The sequence below is a fragment of the Aspergillus nidulans genome, chromosome VII (genome assembly GCF_000011425.1).
Source record: "Aspergillus nidulans FGSC A4 chromosome VII".
Classification (NCBI taxonomy): Eukaryota; Fungi; Ascomycota; class Eurotiomycetes; order Eurotiales; family Aspergillaceae; genus Aspergillus; species Aspergillus nidulans.
Genome location: NC_066263.1, coordinates 3,538,745 through 3,558,713, shown reverse-complemented (window position 1 = coordinate 3,558,713; position 19,969 = coordinate 3,538,745). Strand labels below are relative to the sequence as shown.

The following is a 19,969-nucleotide window of genomic DNA, read 5'->3' as shown; positions in this document are numbered from 1 at the left end:
GCAGCCTGGGGCATTAAAACATCACCTGATCTGTACTATTCGTGCATCGCAACGCAATCGTTTCATCCATACTGGCCATGGTTCACCATTCGAAAAGGACAAGGTATGCTCTGACTTTTAGAATAGTTATGGGCTTCCCCTGTCTTGAGCTCGCTGTGGTTTCCGCGCCATACACCACTGCTCTACCCCTTTCTGCCTGGTCGACCGTCGTGGAGAGCAAGGGAAGGTCTCGAACACTAATGCGACGAGAGCCTCTCGAAAAAGACCAAATTGGGCGTTCGCTCGGACTGTTCATTGTCAATATGACTAGAATGACTGTGGAATATGTATCCGCGATGCGACCGTCGTCTAGGCGCCAGGCACCTCATGGTTCCACTCACTATGAACAACACATCCAGAGCATTTGAACGGTACAGCCGTCTCTTCGTTAATGTCTAGGGTATCTGAGGCTGATGTCTATATACAAGTGATTCAGGCAATTATGCAAAAGCGGTCATTAGAAATGTAGCGGTTCATGATTATCCCAAACCCCGTTGGACGACGCACTCCAGGTTCGTCTTCCAGGCTTGAGGATAGGAGGGTGCCCGGTTGGGGAGGACGATGCCTCTGAATCCAGCGACTCCCTCGTCTCCTCATGTTGTGTCAGACTACTCGGCAGCTGGACCGCTGAGTAGTCTGTGATTTCTATGGTGATCTGATGTGGTGCCATAATCTGCTCTCCGTAAAACCGCTTCTCTCCCTTCGCCGGCGATGCTATTGTTGATGCCCGGGATCGCGGCTCAATGGTTGTCGATTGCTGCGTGACTATCCTGGCAAGATGGGCCTTTTCAACGGACGGTCGCTTCGTAACCGGCCGCAGCCACGTTGAATGCAGGATCTTCATGAGCCCGTATGTCTCTGGGGGCAGCGTGACCTCCCCACGAAGCAGCTGGCGCGTTGAAACTGTCTTTTGATACATCTTCCGATTCGCATCTACTCTCTCGCCTATAGTCGCTCCTTCCAATGTCGAACCCCCAAAAACTGTGCGTGTCTTGCAGTATGCGAATATATCAGCCTCGTATGCATCCCCCGCGAGCTCGGCGCTGCGCCCGAATGGCCCGACTGCTATTGATACGTCCTCGCCCAAAGTGACGCTCTTAGCCTGCGAGAACGCCTCCACGGCCTTGTCGTTATTTAGCACGTATACGAACTCAGTATGCTCCATTCCGAATTGGCCCTTGGTCGTCAATTTGCCGGTCGTGATGGCCGAGGGGGCCGACCATGTTCCGTTGAAGAGACGGGCGACTACAACACCGGAGCCGAAGCGAAGAGAACGCATCATGCCGACTTCAAAGACGCTGAATATCGCGAGGCCCTGATTGCTGTTTAGCTTCGCTAAGAATGTTTTGCCAACGGTTCTCACCTTCGCATTTTCCAGCACCTTGCGCGGGATCTGCTTGTCGACGCTGACTACTTCGGGGTTGATAAACGAGTCCAGAATTCTTTCGGCTTTCTTGCATTCGCCTGGTCGGGTGAGCCCTTAACTCGGACATCGGGTTACAAAGTCCAGACTTACTGGCCAGCGACGGGGAGCTAAACGACGACGATCGGGAGTAATGCATTTTTGCCAGCATCTGTCATGCACAATCTTTGCAGGTTGAAAGGAATCATGGTGAATATAAGAGCTCACTAACACCGCCGTGGCCCTCCTTATTAATAGCCAGAATTGCCTACAGTGATCTGCTGTCCTTGCGGCTTTGCAAGCGGCTTCGAGGCTATGCCAGTTGTGGATATGGCAGTCACGCAAACCAACACTCAGCTGAGGCTCTTATTCGTGCGCGAGCCTCGTATTAAATTCCCGACGATCCCTTTGCTAGCCCCAACCGTGGCGGAGCCCCCCTCTTTCGCGTGGCAGTGGGATTTGAAATTGCGTGTAGTTGGGGCCGATCGCTCGCCTCAGCCGCAATGCAAGCTGCGCTGCCTTGTTGGTTTCAGCCTTTCAGCCTTGCAGCCTCCCAACTTCTCTTTTAGACCCTAGTCAAACGGCAGTGACTGGGATAAGACAGGTCCGACCCAGCGAACCAGGCTAAACGTTGGTTAAGCCCATCTTTTGTAGGGCTGAGATGTCCGCTGCTTGCCCACGAGTTCGGTCGTCATTCTTTCATTCAGGTTTTGAGTCTCAAAGCAATCCTTAAGTATATCCATGATGGCATGTTCTGATATCGTGGGCTGGTCCACAGCCTTATAGCGAGTATGTGGCTCTCGGTCATGCAGCGCCATGCATACTCGACGACCCAACTCAAAGTGTGATGTGTGAGACCATCACCAACAGTGACAAAATAGTGAAAATTACGAGCGCAACCTTTCACAGCGTCCATTTCGCTGTCCTTGGTGATAAACCGTGCTGCCCGACTATCCCATGGCTCTTTCACCGATCGCGTTACTTAGGTCAATATCATGGACACATGGCAACATGACCCTTCTTTCGTGGAGGATGCGATTCGTTTGAATACGGACTTCTTGCACATTAAATCGGTTTTCGAGCGCCTATGAAGATTAGCGAATTCTTGTTTACTCATGTCTGTGTGCCATAAGCGGGCCTACTGCAACAATCCAGACTGGGTCACCCACTGCCGACTTCTGATACAGGATATACTAGGTGTCAGCTGCAGTAGCATGCCGAATCAGGGAAAAGGTTATATGGACTCTTCAGCGTCATAGTTTGTCAGACATGCTGTGTCAGTTCGATCGACTCAGCCCCCATGTCCAACTCAACGTACGATCCCGGGTTCAACCAGCCCGGCGTCAATCCATCATCGAGATGCTCCTCTTTCCTCGGTTATGCTATTCAAACAAAGCGACTCATTCGATGCGACTAAGTATAAACTATCGCAAACCCTTTAACGCGGCCACTGCCCCGCGATCGTGGCCCTGATTCCTCGGTCCGCGCGCCGATCCCCAAGCACATGAAAACATCACCACGTATACTAGGATACTCTCCTTCATCCTCAATGGCTCGTTATGGCGATACGTGATACAATCTGGAGCGTGGCCTGATGGCGTCGCTGGATGTTATAAAGACCACATGGTCCAAGACATGATGGGCAGCTTCATCAACTTGAGCTAACAAACAACCATGGACAAACGCATTTCTCAAGTCCTGGCTGGACTCAGGCAGCTGCCAATTCGCGCTCTACTCCTAGATTTCTGGAGGGACCCGAGAAGGCGCCTGGAATTGTCGGCTGTCACTCTCGCCGCGTATCTACTCCTTCAACGGTCATTGCGATACCGACGGCTAAAGCGCCTGCAAAAGGTATACCGAAAGTATACAACACGCGAGGAGATGGCCTCAATGACGGACCACGATGCCTGGAAGATCCAGAAAGAGATGCTGGTGATGGAGTTTCCGTCGGCCTCGCTGAAAGCGCTGCAATTTGCTTTGTTCAGGGTACGTACAGCACTCCTCTACAGTATTGTGAGCATACTAACCTACCCAGACCTACGGCATCCCAACAATATCCAGCCTCCTGCTCAAAACATCCCAGTTCTCCAACCCGGCTACCTCCTTTAAGCGCTACGCTGACACGGGTGCCCTGATCGGCCAGTTTATGGCCTTTGAGCCGTCGTCCGAACGGGCGCAAACGGCCATTGCTCGCACCAAGTTCCTACATGTCGGGTACCGGAATAGCGGGAAGATCCTCGAATCTGACATGCTCTACACACTCAGCCTGTTTGCGCTTGAGCCGATCCGCTTTATTGATATGTTTGAGTGGCGGTCGCTCAGCGAACTTGAACAGTGCGCCATCGGCACTTACTGGAAGAGTCTCGGCGATGCGCTGGGGATCAGCTTCGCAGATCTACCGTCAGGACCGCACGCGTTCCGGGACGGTTTCCATTTTCTGGAGGAACTGCGCGCATGGAGTCTCAAGTATGAGGAGGAATACATGAAGCCGAGTTCATCAAATCAAGAAGTTGCAGATAAAACGATGGACGTGCTTGTTTATGCGTTGCCGCGATTCTTGAAACCAATGGGAGTAAAGTTTGCGACATGCATGATGGATGATAGGTTGCGAGAGGCGATGATGTATGCCCAGATTTCCCTTTCGGATCAATGCATGTGTTAATGATACAGGTACCAATCGCCTTCTGCTGCGTACAAGAAGGTATTCTCCTCGTTGGTCGCCATCCGCAAGTTCTACCTACGCTATATAGCTCTACCCAGACTCAATTTCCAGCGAATTGACATTTTCACCGACGAGCCGAACGAGTACGGGCGCTACTATGTTAATATCTATGAAGCTATCCCATACTATGTGAAGCCGACAATCTGGAACCGCTGGGGCCCTGGAGCATGGGTTCGCTGGGCGATGGGCATGCCGCTCCCAGGCGATGATGACGACAAATACTATCCCCACGGCTTTGACCTCGAAGATCTAGGCCCCAAATACTTTGAGGGCAAAGGGCGTAGATCCGTGGCTGAGATACGGGAACTGTTGAAGAAAAAGCGACGAGGGCAGGCGCCCTTTGTCCCTGATCTTCCAAGCGTCGAGGATGCGAAGTATGAAGTCGTTGACCCGGACTCGCCTGTCGCATAGCGCCATGTCACAAATGCCTTTTCTTCTTCTTTCTCTTTTATTGGACGGTTTTGAGTTATGAATATAGATAGAGTGTGCGATAGTGTCGTCATGACAGGAACGAACCCATGGTTCAATTCACCGCGCTTTGAAGTCATACAAGACCATCATCCTTCTTCTCCCGCAACCAACCTAACCAATGCAGTTGTTTCTATATCGGTACTTTCAACAATAGAATGGCCAAGAGGAACCCCGAGAATCTGGATGCCTGGATCCTAGGCAGTGGCATCGCCTCCCTCACAGCAGCTGTACTTCTCTTACAAGAAGCCCGCGTCCCTCCGTCGCGCATCCACATCATCGAAACCCTCGACGTCGCCAGCGGTACAACAGTCAGTCATGGCAATGCGAAAGAAGGCTACGACTTTCGCGCGGGGATGCGTCCGCAGTTTAACGACGTCTGCATGCTCAATCTATTGTCATTAGTCCCCTCGTTTACAGACCCCAACCGCAGCGTGCACGACGAGATCCTTGACTTCGCTAAAACGCTAGACTTAAAACATACGCATGAACAGACGAGGTTTCTAACGCGAAGCGGCAATAAGGTGCACCGTGTGCAAGGGAAGAAAATGGCCTTGAGTGTCCGCGACCGTATTAGTATATTCATGCTGTCGAGTAAGTCAGAGAAGATGCTGGGGAGGTCCCGCATATGCGATTTCTTTTCAAAAGGGTTCTTCAAGTCTAGTTACTGGCTCGCACTAGCGACGACGTATGCCATTCCATTCCTGTATAAGGGGAAACTGACTAACAGCTGGATGTCGCTGATCGCAGGTTCGGCTTGAAACCCCAACACTCTGCAGCTGAGTTCCGACGACATCTGCACCGCTTCAACAATTTGCACGACTTGTCCGATCCGCATCTACTCGATCTGGGCAAATACAATGTCCACGAGTCGATTATTGTCCCAATCACGCAGTTCCTACTGAACCGCGGTGTGGACTTCCGCCTCAATACGGGGGTCTGCGATATCATCTTCGCGCACGACAACCCTGCTGAACCCAACGAACCGACCAGAGTCACAGCCATCCAGACCTTCACCGTGGTCAACGGACAGCCTCGAGCCTCAGTTGTTCCCACCGACGAAATGACAATCAACTTGAAGTCCGACGACATCGTGCTCATCTCGCTTGGTTCGATATTTAGTTCCACCCTAGCAGGATCGAATGACTATCCCCCGCCTTCATTCGATCCGACCTCCCTTTCACATTCTCTTGATCCTGACGCTGAAACGACAGCTGAATCCCAGCGCGACTCAGGCGTGGCGATCTCCCCTGAGCTCGACGAGAACTGGCTCCTTTGGCTGCAGCTGTGCACCAAGCACCCCAAGTTCGGAAACGCATACAATTTCTGCACGAGGCAGCATGCTTCACGGATTGAATCGTTTACAGTTACTGCTTCTACAGAGGAGCTCTTTAACGTATTGGCTGATGTATCAGCGATCAAGCCCTTACCGGGTCCGAACACAATCCTGACATTCTCCGATACGCCATGGGTCGTTACGCTGAGAGTTCCGACCCAGCCCGTCTTCCCAGACCAACCAGCGGGAGTCCAGGTTGCGTATGGTTATGCGCTTGCACCCGAGAAAGAGGGGATGTACGTAACCAAACCGATGCTTCACTGCTCGGGTAGAGAAATTCTCACAGAGATTCTCTGCCATATGGATATCCCACCAGGTCATCCGTCCCATGAAACCATACTTAATAGCACCATGACAATCCCCTGCATCCAGCCGCGTGCTACAGCGACGCTCCTACCTAGGGAATCAACAGATAGGCCGCCCGTGATTCCACAGGGGATCAGCAATATGGCGTGCATCGGGGCATTTGTAGAAATTCCAGATGAGCTCGCTGTGACGGGGGACTATAGCGTGCGCGGGGCGCAGATTGCAGTTAGAGAGCTGATGGGTGTTGATAGCGAAGTCGTGCGAAGAAAGAAAAGCAAGAGGGGGTCTTCAACCGGGCTGCGGGTACTATAAAATTGTTTTTTCTTATTTTTTTGTATTTTTTTTATAGGAAGGTTGATGGTAGATAGGTGAAAGTAAGTTGAGTTAGGGTTGTGCTTCCCATTTTTATATGGGCGTGGCTCTTAAACGCAAAGAAATGGGAGCTTTGTTAGAATAACCCATAACGTTGCTGACCGTCTTGGACAATTTACCACGAGACATAGAGCTGACGACACTGCAGTACAAGCTACTCGGAGCAGCACAATGGGGAGGTTATGAGGTTTGGAGCTTCTCACGCCAGCCTCATACCAACAAAGGAGCCTGCCTGTGCAAAACAATAGACAGACAAGACATTGATAGAGTCTCAGCTCTTAATGTCCCAGCTCTGAAGAAGACCCCGAACAGCGTAAATCATCTGTGAAAGGGCTCGAGGATTTGGGCTCCGTTGCTGAGACCAAGCTTTGTTCGAAGAGCGAGACAATGTGACATATTCTGACTCCATGCAAACGGAGATGCTGGTACCTTGCTCAGCTAGCCTTGTTACTGGCTGCGGAAAAGGTATATAACTTGATTATGTCTTCCGCTTCTCTCGTCAACGCGCAGTATTGGCTGGTCCGCATAGTCCATATCCATGTCAACAGATCGAATCAAACAAGGTAAGTCCAATTAGCTCTCACCAGATCTGCGAGCCTTCTATATCTTCTGCAGTACTGATTCTTCACAAGAATTGCCTTAACACCCACCGGTTGTCAAGATATACCGCTGCGTCGCATACCGAAACGACAGGAATTCCAACGGCCACGCCAATTGCAAAACGCCAGGTACCTGTAAGTCGGACTGTCCGTGCCTCACTGCATGGCCTGCGTCATGAATCAAATGTATGGGAATGGTATTATCCACGAACGGGCTTCAACGAGTCCATCCGCAAGGCAGCCACTTACGCCGCGTCCGATAATGGAGGCGCCGGGTCCTCGCATTCTATTTTGTTATATTAAAGTGATACTAACGGAGGTGTCGCCACAGTTGACACAGCCCTGTCGATTCCACTATACCCATGGATACTGTAGGGCTGGATACGCCGCGTAAAGACGGTGTGGCTAGGGGGTCGTGCGGATGGAGGCCAACGCTCGGGTCCGGAGTCAGTGGCAGAACTCGGTTTCGTCGGCTTTGGTATGCGCTCTGAACCATTCTTTGACAAGCTCTTATAATCTTGATTATGCCAGAAAAGAGAAGATCCCTGGTGAGACATTTCAGGCATTTTCGGAGACACCGTTGTGCAAAGGAGTAGAAGAAGCGGGTCAAGTGACATCCGAATAATCATCAACAGGGTCGGTATTGGTCGTCGTAGGTCAATGATACCTCACACAGATGCTGTAACAAGTCATGTTCGACGTTAACGTTCCCTGAACAGGCCCTCACGGAACTTGCCTGAGTGATGGATGGAGTGTACCGTGACTGACAATACCATCGCAGTTGTTGTTGCTTGCCTTCTAAGATCAAGGTGGATATTTATCCCTGGGCCCCTGTGAAGTGTTCCTATCATCTTTCTATAGGATGTGCTTGGGTTTCGGAATGATTGGAGTTCCCACAGGAGGACTGCCTTTCTCGGCCACCTCGGGGGCATTCCTCATACAGGGGTGTCTTAGTGCTTGACCCTTTCCCTGACGACGTTATTCTTAGAGACCCTTCCTGTTTGTGCTCGGCGAAGTCAGAGATAAATGCTTGGTTTGTCGACAATTCCGTTCTTCGTCAAGACGAACGTTCCGCCTACTTAACGGTGATGATATATCTGAAGTCGCTGTAGTAAAATTAGACATAAACTCCTGGCTGACAAATACCAATGGGAAGAGGCATTTAGTGAAGGGTGCAAGTATAAAAGAGCACCTGTTCGTCGCAGGTAATGCCGATCAGCCAGCACGAACACTGATCGACAGAACCCGGACAATGAAGAATGCCGTTCTGTCCACACTCTTTGCATTTCTCCTCTGCTCAGCCAGCGTGCAAATCGTGGGTACGCCCTCTGGCTTCGCAGCTGGGACCACGGGAGGAGGTAATGCGACGCCTCAGACTCCCTCCAGCCTAGACGAGTATGTCCCGTGCGCCAGTAATCACACTAACGTTGTAGACTGGTTGAATGAATCACCGACGACACTCCCCGTGTCACTCTCATCGACCGTGAATGGAGCTTTGTTGGTACTGAGGGCACAACATCCACGCAGTGCTGCAGCACCCGGACAACTACCTGCGAGTGGAACCGACTGGCCGGCTCCGGTACCTGGCCCTCGTTGACGGGCCAGGGGGTGTTGGCTCAATCTGCGCAGTACAAGGACAGCTAGGTTGATGCTTATGCGGTTGCAGATGTGCCTTCGACTGTCGTCGCCAATGCTGGTGTTGGTAAAATTTAGTTGAGCCTCGTTCTCTGTGTTTTGGGTTGAAGTTGATGTGTAATTCGTTAGTTGAATAACAGTAACTTGCAGGAATGCATTAAGAAGACCTCGATGATCAGCAGTTAATTGTGAGATTGAATCCATCGTATGAACGAAGTTCTGATATGGTATTCCCATATCGAAGTAGGATCAAACCTAGAATAATGCTCACTACCTTAGTATCAGCAAAAACTCTTGCTCACCTAGTCCTCCCGTACTTATATCGTATGTTCAGCACCTTAGACCAATGAAACCGTGCATAGGGGTTTGATAGCTTCGCGCGTCTACAATGTCATAGTATCTACAATTTCCCAGGATGTCCAAGCGCCATTGTGTAGTTCGTCATCGATTAGGCAGTCATAGACATTATTTGTACTCGTACACTTTAGGGAGTTGGCAACAACCCGGTTGAACTCCCGTGAAAAATCAAGCGTAGTTTTCCTGGCGTGCCCTGCGACCCATCCATGTCCGGTACAGGAAGAGCAAAACGATACCCAGACCGACGACAAAAACGATGCAAAACACCAGAATGGGGCCGGGATTTTCACTGGCCCAGTCTCGTCGTTGGAGGACTTGCCTCTGGGTTGCGATAGCGAGCGAATCGAGGGCGGGCATTTCTAGTCTCGTCAGTGCGTGCTCGATACAGCAATGTTAGGATTCATACTGCCTGGCAGCACTAGGCGCGGATTGTCTATGTCTGTCTCAGAATCACGACCTTTCCAGTATCTCAATTGCTTGATGACGGCCGCGGGACGAATGTAGTGATGGAAATGGTCCTCGAAGCTTAGGCTGCAGAGCGCAGCACAGAGAAGAGGGACCAGCGAAGACAGAAGACGGCATCGAAGAGCCGGGTATCGCGGATGCTAATGACGTGGTGCAGAGTATATCGTATGCAACCCTGAGCCTGCCACGAAGTTTATATCGCGCGCCCCTCTGGACGAGCTTCGCGAGTCGGCAAGCTTGCTCGACTATTCAGGGACCTCGCTCGTCCGCTCATTCTCAGCGCTTTCCATCTCCAACGCACATTCCAAACTGATATCAAAATCGTAGCCATGATACGAGTGATGTTTGATGTCGAAGGCAGCACAGTTCCTGGCGTCACCACTTAACGATTCCGGCGACGACGCGTTGCGAAGTGTTTGACGTCATGGATAGCAACAGACATGCCAGTCCGGTTGGAGATAGTGGTTCGAGTATCGGGTACGACTTCCAGGATCGAGATGCAAGGACTAACCGTTTGACGGGAAGTATCGGTGGTTATCCAGGCTGCAGCAGGACCATCAGGACCCATGGGACATTGAAGAGCAGCCGAAGGCTGATCGGCATCACCAAGTCACGGGTCTTGGCAAGAGTCACGTGTGGGCTATCGAGGTGGATTCTGTGAACAATTGAGGTGGTTATGTAATCAATGTCTGCAACGGACGATTGTATTGAAGGTCTTGATCTCCTAAGTACGATCTGTATAGGCAATTTATACCTTTTCGAGGGCTTCAAAAAGAAGTTTCTCGATAGCCAGGAGATATCCCTGCTATGCAAACGATGTAAATCATCAAACAGACATCCTTGTCATCCAAACAGTGTAAAACATCAAACGATTATACAAACGAGCGAGGTGCTGGATACCGATTAGTCTTTAGGAGCAGCCTTCCGGTTGACAGATTCTAGTGCCGATTTCTGTCATGTGATCAATGTCTGCAACGAAATCATTAAAATTGAAGGACTTAATCTCATATCTACAGTCTGTATAGAGATTTTATAGCTATTATGATAATTCTCCTGATCGTCAGGAGATATGTTGATCTCTCCATATTATACTGGAGGTATGGAAGGTCGACCGAGGTGCTGTATACTTGATTAGTAAGATAGAGATCTCCTCCAGTTGATATCACGTTTTCCCCTTTTGGCAATTCTGGAACACCGCCGTTCCGCCATGGTTATTCTCGCTCCCTTCCTCCCCAAGTACAATCCTGCAGCACTGACTTATGGATATCTGCTGAGCTTAAGTCATCCGGTCTCGGGGACCGAGAGCGCTTGGAATTCTCGGGCCATACCTAAAATTGCAACCGCTGCGTCTCGGCCTCGTATTTGGCAAATTGGCCGCCAATCAACGATGCTGCCAAATCCTCAATCTGCAATGGCACCCACCCCGTCTAACTGGCAGGAAGGGGCTGGGCAAGGGCCGAGACCATGATTCGACGGGCGTTGTGGCCAGCGATCCTGGGGTCTAGTCCCTTCTCCCACAAAACGGAATGAAATTGACCGTGCCTTGCTGCAAAAGGAATCGCTCCTGGGCTGTCGTCCGGTCCAGGTCGCAGTCTTGCAGGTAAAGTCGAGCATTCGTCGAGGTTGGAAGAGGGGGATTTGCCTCAGCGTCAGATGTCTCTGGGCCCCGTCCACAAATTCTCAGCGACCCCGTGTAACGCGACCTGTGCAGGAGGATCGAAACTGGCGTCCCAAAACCCAAACCTCAACGAAAATACGGACCATGGTTCGAGACCTGACTTTTTGGCCGAGATATCTTGCGTCCCTCTTGCTTGTGCCTCGCGCCGTCGCCTGGACGCTCCTTTGGCGGAACGAGACCACCACTTCCTCAGTCGAAGACGGGCAATCGGCCCAAAACTGCACACAAATATGGCACGAAGAAGGTAGACAGTTCTCATGGGATCCAGAAGGGCCCTGGTGTCTCAAATTCTACTCAGATCCATTATGCGACTACAGTAACGGAATCTCCTGCGAGGGCCGTCTCTGGAAACAGCAGGCCACGCAAAACATCTCCGCATTCTCGGTCTACCCAATGCCCGATTCCTCTGTGACCGCCTTTGGATTCGCCTCGAGCACAGCTATTCCCACAACGACCACAGCGGCGACGTCTACACCCACTGATGCCAATGCCGAGCAAACACCAGTAGCAGAAACCGCCTCAGGCGGCAGCAGCAGACTTTCGGCTGGTGCCATCGCCGGTATCGCCGTCGGCGCCGCTGCTGCCGTCGCTTTGCTCTGTGCTGTATTCTTCTATCTTGGCCGTCGTAGCAGACGCAAGGCTGCTGCGGCTGCCGCCGTTGCGGCTACGTCGTTACCTAGATCCGACTCGCCATCTGCGGCTCCGCTGAATACGAGCAGTAGCACGAACCCATCTTCTCCACCTTCTGATGATGTGAGCTCAAGCGCGACCTTGGCAGTTTCGGGTACGGTCGCCGAGCTACCAAAACCACCTATGGTGGAGGACCAACACGTCTCGCCGCCAGACTACATTCAGCCACCGAACGGGACCCGAATGATTGAGCTGCCGGGTCAGACTCCGGAAGTTGAGCTCAGCAACACACACCAAGTGCAGGAGATGAGCGTCTCACGCCAGATCCAGGAGCTTGAAGGGCATGGGACTGAGAAACGAAGACTATAGGATGTCGCTCCGTATCGCTCTCTTGGTAGAGGTGAACGATTTTGTGCTTTGCTATTGGTGCTTGTTAGCGATGGGCTGGTTACGGATTCCCTATTCTTGAAATTGCAGTCATGTACGTATAAGCGTTTAAGCGTCTTCTATCAATATATACCCAAAATTTCATTTTTGGATTCCATACTTCCGCTGCTACCTTTTTTCCCTAGAAATATAAACAACTCAAACTGAAGGAGGAAGTGCAGAAACTGCTCAAATATGGCAAAAGTTTCCCACGGGCTGAAAGAGCTTTGCACCAAGACCGACAAGGTAGATAGCAATGGCCCTTGGCCGATGAAGCTATAGAATGATAAACACCGCATTCCATCACAAATTAGGATTATCTAATCAATAACACTAAGTACATAATCCAATCGACTAGGGAATCTTGAACATTACAACCATCAAATTACAAAAAAAATACAGTCAAATTATTTGGGAGCCTGCTGCACTTGTCCTCCTTGCGGGTGCACCACCACATGCCCGCTCCCGTGGAAAGTTGCGAGAAGCTGACCGCATCTCCCGCAGTGATGGTCAACGTTCTTGAAGTAAGCGACAAAGTAGGGAATGCACCCGACGCACGCGCAGCAGCAGAGCACCGCCGCCCAAGCACTGCAAAGGCATCATTAGTCAAATGGTTCTGCACGAGAGATTTAAACAATAGACGTACTGTGTTGAGTTTCCATTCACTGCTTCTGTCCGAGTCATCTCTCGCTGATGACAAGCAGGGCAGTCAACGACCTGGGGAGTCCGTTGCAGCGCGTGCAGAGGGAAAGCCGTGGGGTATTGACTTGGCTGAGGCTGTCCCTGAACGTAGGGCTGTGGCGGGTCCATTTGCGGAGCGGCGTTTTGTGGCTGCTGTTGTCCTGCTGGGTAGCCGATGGCCTGGACCTGGATCTCGGGGTTGGGCTCGGTGGGATGGTAAGGAGGCTGCGTGCCCGGCACGACAGGCGCCGGCTGCGCAGGGCCCGGGGGCCCGTAGCTGGGAGGTCCTTGTCCGTTGGGCTCTGGCGCTGATATTAGAAAACTTGTCGACTATCAAGTACACAATGACAGGCGCTGAGTGAGTACATACCGTAGTTTGCTTTTTCTGACATCGTGAGGCGAGACTATTCAAAAGTCGAGGTCGCAGGAATGTTGGAGTGCGAAGACGAGGAAGAGACAGACGTCAACAAAGCAAGGAATTGGAATGTCGAAAGAAACCCTTCTGGCATCCGTCCCAATCTTAAAGGGTCCGGTTTTCGTATCTATGGTGCGATCTGCGAAAATCTGAAATAGCTCAGGAAGCGTCTAGCGAGGGTCAACGCCACCAATACGAGGTACCAGCGACTTTCATAGGCTGATGGAAATAGCTGGCCTATCGAGGCTCGGATTCTTGAGCTTGCCAAGGACACTATCGCCGTGCGATTCAGCCTCGTATTTGCTTTTGGCATGGCGTGGAGTACAGTTGGCAGTTTGGGCGACATCAGCCGATCCCAGGGACCAAACGTCGACGCGGCTCAAACCCCGAGGATTCTGGGGCGTATGACGGTCTCTGATCATTTATTTTCTGCAGACAGTGTGCGCTCTTATTCACATGGAAATGCACCGGTCGCAGAACAAGGAGACGGAAAACTGGGTGACGAGAAGCGAAGCTTTCAGCCTCTACAGACGTGTCAACACATTATGCCCCGAGGCTGTGAAACCTTGAACACGAGTCTGGCGGATGGCAGTGCACGAAGATCATCGTTTGGAGTCAGGCAGTGTTGTCAAATTTTCACCTTCTTCTCCACAAGGACCGGCGTTCCTTCACCGTAAGAACTTAGTGGTAACGACAGTCAAATTGCTGCGAGTTTATTCAGTTGAGAGAAGGATGAGAAGAATGTGAGCGCTAAGAATCCAAGTCTTTATGCCTCAGGCTCAAAGTTATCTTCAGGCATCCATCTCAACTCCTTCACTATGGGACCAACACAACCACTTCACGCTGCCAATCATGGCAAGTGGTCTATCTTGGATCTATAGATAATTTACGATGTATCTTGCGAAAGATGATTGGATTCAGGGCTTGCTCTCAGCACGACGGATAGCGGGGCCGCCCATACCTGGAAGCCCATTCTGCTTGCGAAGAATTGATCAATTTCTTCAATCGGTGTGTGGTATAACGAGCTGTATAGTTTGCTTGCGTCTCAAACTATCAGCAGATGAGCTACGGGCAGAATAAAGGCCTAGTGTTCTCTTTTCAGCCCACCAATATGGAAACATCAACACAACTAGCTGGAGGCCAGATCTCAATAGCAGGTACCCAAAGTCTGCTGCAGCGGTCTAAAATCTACACCAGCTTCTGATTGCTGCTACCTCTATAGATGGTTTCAGACCCCAATCGGTTTATCTCCAGAGCCGTTACCGCGGATGAAACCTCGCGTGGGGACTGGTATAGGTATTTGAAGTTTCTCCATTCAAGGCTTCCCACGCTCTATGGTGCAAAGTCCCAAATACAGCAAAGCAATCACCAGCTTCTGCGGGCCATTTGTGATCTCTTTGTTTCTTCGGTACATTCAAGTTGTATTGGGGCGGCTGTATCTATCGAGGCTCTCACAGATTTGCTCCCTCTGCCGGATACCTGGATACCGTCCAACTAGTGACTCCCTCAGCTCTTGTCGCTCCTTCGTTCAAGGGCCTATATCTCTTGTCTACCGTTTGATGTGCCGTTGATCTGCTTTGCTTCTTTATTGCTCCAGGTTTGGGCAGCAGAAGCAATATTTACCAGCCTCCTCCTGACTAATCGAAAGCGCCGTGCTCTTCATTCCAGCTTTTCAGCTCAAAATGTGTCAGATGGTGGTGATCGATGGGCACGTCTATTGCAAGTGGCGGCGCGGCGACCTACTGGGCTAACTATAGCTTCGTATGGACGCAGAAGCTTAGTCTAGCATGGAAAGTGCCCTCCCGGCTACTGTCCATTGTCTTGTGCTACGGAATTCTTCTCTCTAACCTCTCGCTGGCTGGTCTGCGTCGGCAACATGGAGAACTGCAGAGGAATTAAGAGCCAAAGGAGCTCAAGGAAGTACTGACCTTAGCTAATTCAGGTGTGGATCTACTGTTATTGGAGTCTTCCTAGAGACCAGTGCGTCCAGACCTCTGCAAGGTCATCTCTCCCATGAAGGACCGTTAGCTATTTTAGCGCTGACGCTGTGCATAGTTCTGCAGGATTGAATCTAGATGGCCGAACAGCAAGCGGCCAACAACTAACGACGCTATCTTCCTGCAGAAATTGAACTTTCCAGACAGGGCATTAGTATCCTTGCACCAGCGCCTACCTGGGAGCTCCTCGCATCTTATCTCATCATCCACAATTAATATGTTTGGCGCGAAAACTGTTTCCAACCTGGACGCCGGGATTACTATTAGGCCCCAATATATCTTTGGTTAGAAGCTTAAGAAGAAGCTTAAGAAATATGAAAAAAGGCCCATCTATAACTTTGTTTTCTTGGACAGAGGACAGAGCATTCGTGATACCGACCTCGCCGACAGGCAACTCAGAAATAGTGTATGAACATATCAATCAGCTTGGTAAGATATCTACTGTGACAGTCACACTAACGAGCGCCAGTGAATCTCTAGCTGTGCGCCAATGAGAGGTGGTGTTGTTTTTTGTGCCTATACATTGGGACGCCGATATCGGCATGTGCCAATGTTAAAGCGTATACCCAAGTGCAAATCTAATACTTTGCTATACTCCACCGTTGTACGCCATTCTCCACCATCTTAGCCTTCCGTCTGGTTTGCGTCCTGTCATATCATTTACATCTGCTTGGCCGAGGTGGACACCAAGGGTCTCGAACGCGTTGGCTAGCAGACTAGCGAATCGCGTCTTCCAGGTTTTGACAACACTAATGCGGCATTGGATCATACTTGGGACGTACCTATCAGTGACAGAATCCACTGCAGCCAATGTTGGGCTTAAGAACCTCCCGCACCCTACGAGGCCATACCCTGCCATATAGGAACTGCTGCCGTCACAGAGCCTGAGCATCGTCACTAGAGTCATCAAGATGCTGGACTGTGTCAAGAATCGGGCCTCAACCTCCCTTCGGTCCAAGCAAATAAGTATGCAGCACTCGCGTAACGCACCTCCTGCCTGTTAATACCCCGTGCGCGTTATGGCCTAATTCGAAGAAAGACAATTATGATCTGTCCACTCTTCATAATCTTGGTAAGAATGGATGACTGGGTTCAGAGCCCGGTGAGGCCACGAAAGGCTTTTCTGCAGAAAAAAGGCTACTTTCATGAGCTCTCAGGAAGCCCAGTATCGGCGTCTGCAGAACTCCTGGCAAGCCAGGTCTATCCTCGATCGTACTCACATTGACAGAGCTCTGCAGTCTACTACGTAGCAATGGCGAATCACCCAGGCTCGTGATGCTGGGCTACCGTGATTCTAGATATACGAATGGACATGTCCGTTGAGTGTCACTCCAGACTGGACGATCAATTTTCTGTTCTGGGCCGTGAGTGGAATTGACAGCCCGCAGACGTACATGAGGTCCATACTGTATGGACCTCGGTCTCAATTCATGCATTCCCATTTATTAAATGGTCAGAGCATGCTTGCTGCGCGCAATATGATTGGCGAGGTACCTTGAAGTTTGAATTTATGATCCAATCAGATTTGGCTGCTGTGCAATGTGACTGAGAATCAATACTCTGATTGGTGGTACCGGGTGGTACGAAAGCTTGGGCAAAGCTTGATGCTCCACTTCCATGCTTTGCATTGTTTATTCTGTGCGGCAGAAGCTTGAACCTTGGGATAGGCATGATATCTTGATAAGCAGCTGCAGCAGGCGACTCCACAGTCATGGGTCTGGCGGCTATCACGGAATTCAGAGCGCCTGTGAGGTTGGCTTGTCGGTGCATGTGCGCGAAATCATGGCCTTCCATTTGCCCGCGGGAATTTCGGGCAGATATGTGACTTGAGCCATAGCATTCCCAAGGCGAACTATAAAAAGCATACATAGACAACCAAGACAATGTAGACAAGCATACCCAGCCTCTTCCATCTACCATTATGAAGGCCCACACTCTAGTGCCGATTCTCAGTCTCGCCAGTGCTACGGCCGCTGCGGCCGTGCCTCCCAGCAGCAAAACCCCCTTTGGATATGCTTCTGGATCCAAGGAGTCCATCGCCAATCTCAAGGATAAGATCGAGAATGTAGTCTGGATTCTGCTAGAGAACCGCAGTTTCGACAATATCCTGGGTGGTGTCAAGCGTAAGGGACTCGACAACGTCGTCAATAACGGTCCCTTTTGCTACCCCCAGAACGTGAGCGAGCCGAGCAGCACACAGCGATGCAGTGTCTATAAGGACTTTGACTCGGTCAAGCACGATCCTGACCACTCGATCACGGGCTATAACATGGAGCTCTACGGCACCTACCATCCCAGCGATGAGGCTATCCGTAACGGGACCCTCAAGCCAAGCATGAACGGGTTCGTTCAGCAGCAGCTGGTGCACCACAAGGGTATGGACCCCAAGGTAGCTACCGAGGAAGTCATGGGCTACTACTCTGAGGACGAGATCCCAACACTTGTCAATCTGGTCGATGATTTTACCACCTTTAACTACTGGCATTCGTGCATTCCTGGGGTAAGCTCTCGACCTCACAACTTTTTGTACAGTTCACTAACGTCCATCAGCCCACGAACCCTAACCGGCTCTGCGCCGTATCCGGCACATCAGACGGCCACGGGGAAAACGACAACAGCTTTGACGTCTCCGGTGTCGAGATATCCAGCATCTTCCAAGTCGCCAGCGAGAACGGCATCTCCTGGAAAAACTATGACGGCACCAACGGCGACTTCCTCCCAGACGCGCTCTTCTTCAATTGGACCTCTGAGAATGCACAGAGCAGCGTTGTCCCCCTTGAGAACTTCTACCAGGACGCCTACCTGGGCCTCCTCCCGCAACTCTCTTACATAAACCCCTCCTGCTGCGACCTCGACACAAACTCCATGCACCCTTCCGGCAACGTCTCCTTCGGCCAGGTCCTGGTCAAGCAGATCTACGACGCGGTCCGAACAGGCCCGCAATGGAACAAGACCCTACTCCTCCTCACCTTTGACGAAACAGGCGGCTTCTATGATCACGTCGAGCCCCCTCTTGCCGTCCGCCCGGATGACAAGACGTACGTTGAGACTGCTGCCGATGGTACCGACTACACCTTCACCTTTGACCGTCTGGGCGGCCGCATGCCTACGTGGCTTATCTCGCCGTACACGCCCAAGGGCCACATTGAAGACTACGGCGTCGACCCCGTGACTGGCCAGAAGGCCTCGTACAGCGCAACCTCTGCGCTCAAGACGCTGGGTTACCTGTGGGATCTCGAAGACTTTACGCCGCGTGTTGAGCACTCGCCCGCTTTCGACCACTTGATTGGGCCCACGTTGAGGAGCAGTCCTGAGACGCTGGCGAACCCGCATACGTTTCCCGACGCCGTTTAGGATCGGCGTTGGCGACCCTTAGCATGCCTTGTCTCGAGTATTATTCACGTACTCTGTTTTCCTCGTGCTGTTTGACCTTGTATAGATAGAAACCGCTTGGATGTGTTCACATCTAAGCCAGAATTGTCTTACGATTGACGGCCGCTTATGAGGTGTCAATTTATGAAGTATATGATCATCAGCCCAGTCTATGTATTTATACTCCTCTATTTCATTTCGAGCACTAAGATGGGTTACACCTGAATACATATTTCCGCAGTACGAGAATGAGACCAGAATATAATCTACTTAGAGTGTCCTATCGGGCAATCACGGTCCTTCAAGCCAATCACTCTCATTATTAGCCGCTTCCTCTGTCACTGCGATCAAGGGCCAGGGATACTGAGAGCTCATGGATAACAGCTCACCGCGGTACAGCATCTCAGTTACCCTTCCTTTACTTGAACTAACAGCTGGACAAGCTCGGTGTATGGTGTCGAGGTCTTCCCATGTCGACAACGACAGGCATGAGAGGTAGGTATCCGTAGTAGTACCCTCTGGACGTCTGGTTATTTAGTCATGTTCTGTCACTCTATCTCCTCCAGATCCAACGACTACCACCGGTTTCCCTCTCAACAGCAAAGGCACAGTTCAGTACCCGATATTTAATTTCTCGTCGGGAGAGGCGAAATCGACTAACAAGAGCAGCCGTCCGCTATAATCCCTCCTCCAGATACTCAACAGCACAACATCGTGCGTGACTGCTTCTTTTCCAGGTTCGAGGATCGGCCGGCACCGGATTGTTCTCCACTCTTTACAAGCGCGCTGCTCTCTGTGAGTTTGAGATGGCACTACGAGGGTATTTGCATGCGATGTAAGCGATTTGGCGCGCGATGGGAGGTATCACACAGGGGAGTTGCTCTCCGTGGGGAGTCACTCGCTCTCCCTCATTGCTACGAACCTGCTTGCTTTCGATTCGAATAATAAATAATTCCTTTGGGAGTGAGGTCTTAACTTGACAGCTCCCTGACAGCGTGGGTTGGCGTGCCGCCGTTGCGGTATCGAGAACTTGCTGCGCGCGCTGAACAGTGGGGGGACCACAACCTGT

General features: G+C 51.1%; 8 protein-coding genes across 8 annotated transcripts, besides 1 other annotated feature; 5 read left to right on the top strand and 3 right to left on the bottom strand.

The window, feature by feature from the left end:
• Positions 1-19,969: part of a sequence feature (contig 1.38 569..233386(1)) that runs on past both edges of the window.
• Positions 497-1,613, bottom strand: ANIA_10288 (uncharacterized protein; the record flags this gene model as incomplete). Its single annotated transcript, XM_050613023.1, has 2 exons — positions 497-1,374; positions 1,403-1,613. The coding sequence occupies 2 exons, from the start codon at positions 1,611-1,613 to the stop codon at positions 497-499; spliced, it is 1,089 nt and encodes a 362-aa protein (XP_050468866.1).
• On the top strand, positions 3,116-4,574 carry ANIA_10293 (uncharacterized protein; the record flags this gene model as incomplete). Its single annotated transcript, XM_654852.2, has 3 exons — positions 3,116-3,427; positions 3,477-4,063; positions 4,112-4,574. The coding sequence occupies 3 exons, from the start codon at positions 3,116-3,118 to the stop codon at positions 4,572-4,574; spliced, it is 1,362 nt and encodes a 453-aa protein (XP_659944.2).
• On the top strand, positions 4,789-6,585 carry ANIA_10287 (oleate hydratase; the record flags this gene model as incomplete). The annotated part of the gene is made up of 3 exons (XM_050613022.1): positions 4,789-5,319; positions 5,382-5,649; positions 5,713-6,585. Exons 1-3 carry the CDS (start codon positions 4,790-4,792, stop codon positions 6,583-6,585), a joined length of 1,671 nt encoding a protein of 556 aa, XP_050468865.1. The 5' UTR covers position 4,789.
• On the bottom strand, positions 6,917-7,810 carry ANIA_02339 (uncharacterized protein; the record flags this gene model as incomplete). Its single annotated transcript, XM_654851.1, has 3 exons — positions 6,917-7,099; positions 7,494-7,530; positions 7,560-7,810. 3 exons carry the CDS (start codon positions 7,808-7,810, stop codon positions 6,917-6,919), a joined length of 471 nt encoding a protein of 156 aa, XP_659943.1.
• ANIA_11333 (uncharacterized protein) lies at positions 8,497-8,888 on the top strand (the record flags this gene model as incomplete). Its single annotated transcript, XM_050613021.1, has 2 exons — positions 8,497-8,639; positions 8,780-8,888. 2 exons carry the CDS (start codon positions 8,497-8,499, stop codon positions 8,886-8,888), a joined length of 252 nt encoding a protein of 83 aa, XP_050468864.1.
• Positions 11,307-12,542, top strand: ANIA_02338 (uncharacterized protein). The gene has a single exon (XM_654850.2). The coding sequence runs from the start codon at positions 11,464-11,466 to the stop codon at positions 12,376-12,378; it is 915 nt and encodes a 304-aa protein (XP_659942.1). The 5' UTR covers positions 11,307-11,463; the 3' UTR covers positions 12,379-12,542.
• On the bottom strand, positions 12,736-13,558 carry ANIA_02337 (uncharacterized protein). The gene is made up of 3 exons (XM_050613020.1): positions 13,487-13,558; positions 13,082-13,418; positions 12,736-13,023 (listed from the first exon to the last, which is right to left on the bottom strand). Exons 1-3 carry the CDS (start codon positions 13,506-13,508, stop codon positions 12,843-12,845), a joined length of 540 nt encoding a protein of 179 aa, XP_050468863.1. The 5' UTR covers positions 13,509-13,558; the 3' UTR covers positions 12,736-12,842.
• On the top strand, positions 17,450-18,882 carry ANIA_02336 (putative phosphatidylglycerol specific phospholipase C; the record flags this gene model as incomplete). The annotated part of the gene is made up of 2 exons (XM_654848.1): positions 17,450-18,028; positions 18,061-18,882. The coding sequence occupies 2 exons, from the start codon at positions 17,450-17,452 to the stop codon at positions 18,880-18,882; spliced, it is 1,401 nt and encodes a 466-aa protein (XP_659940.1).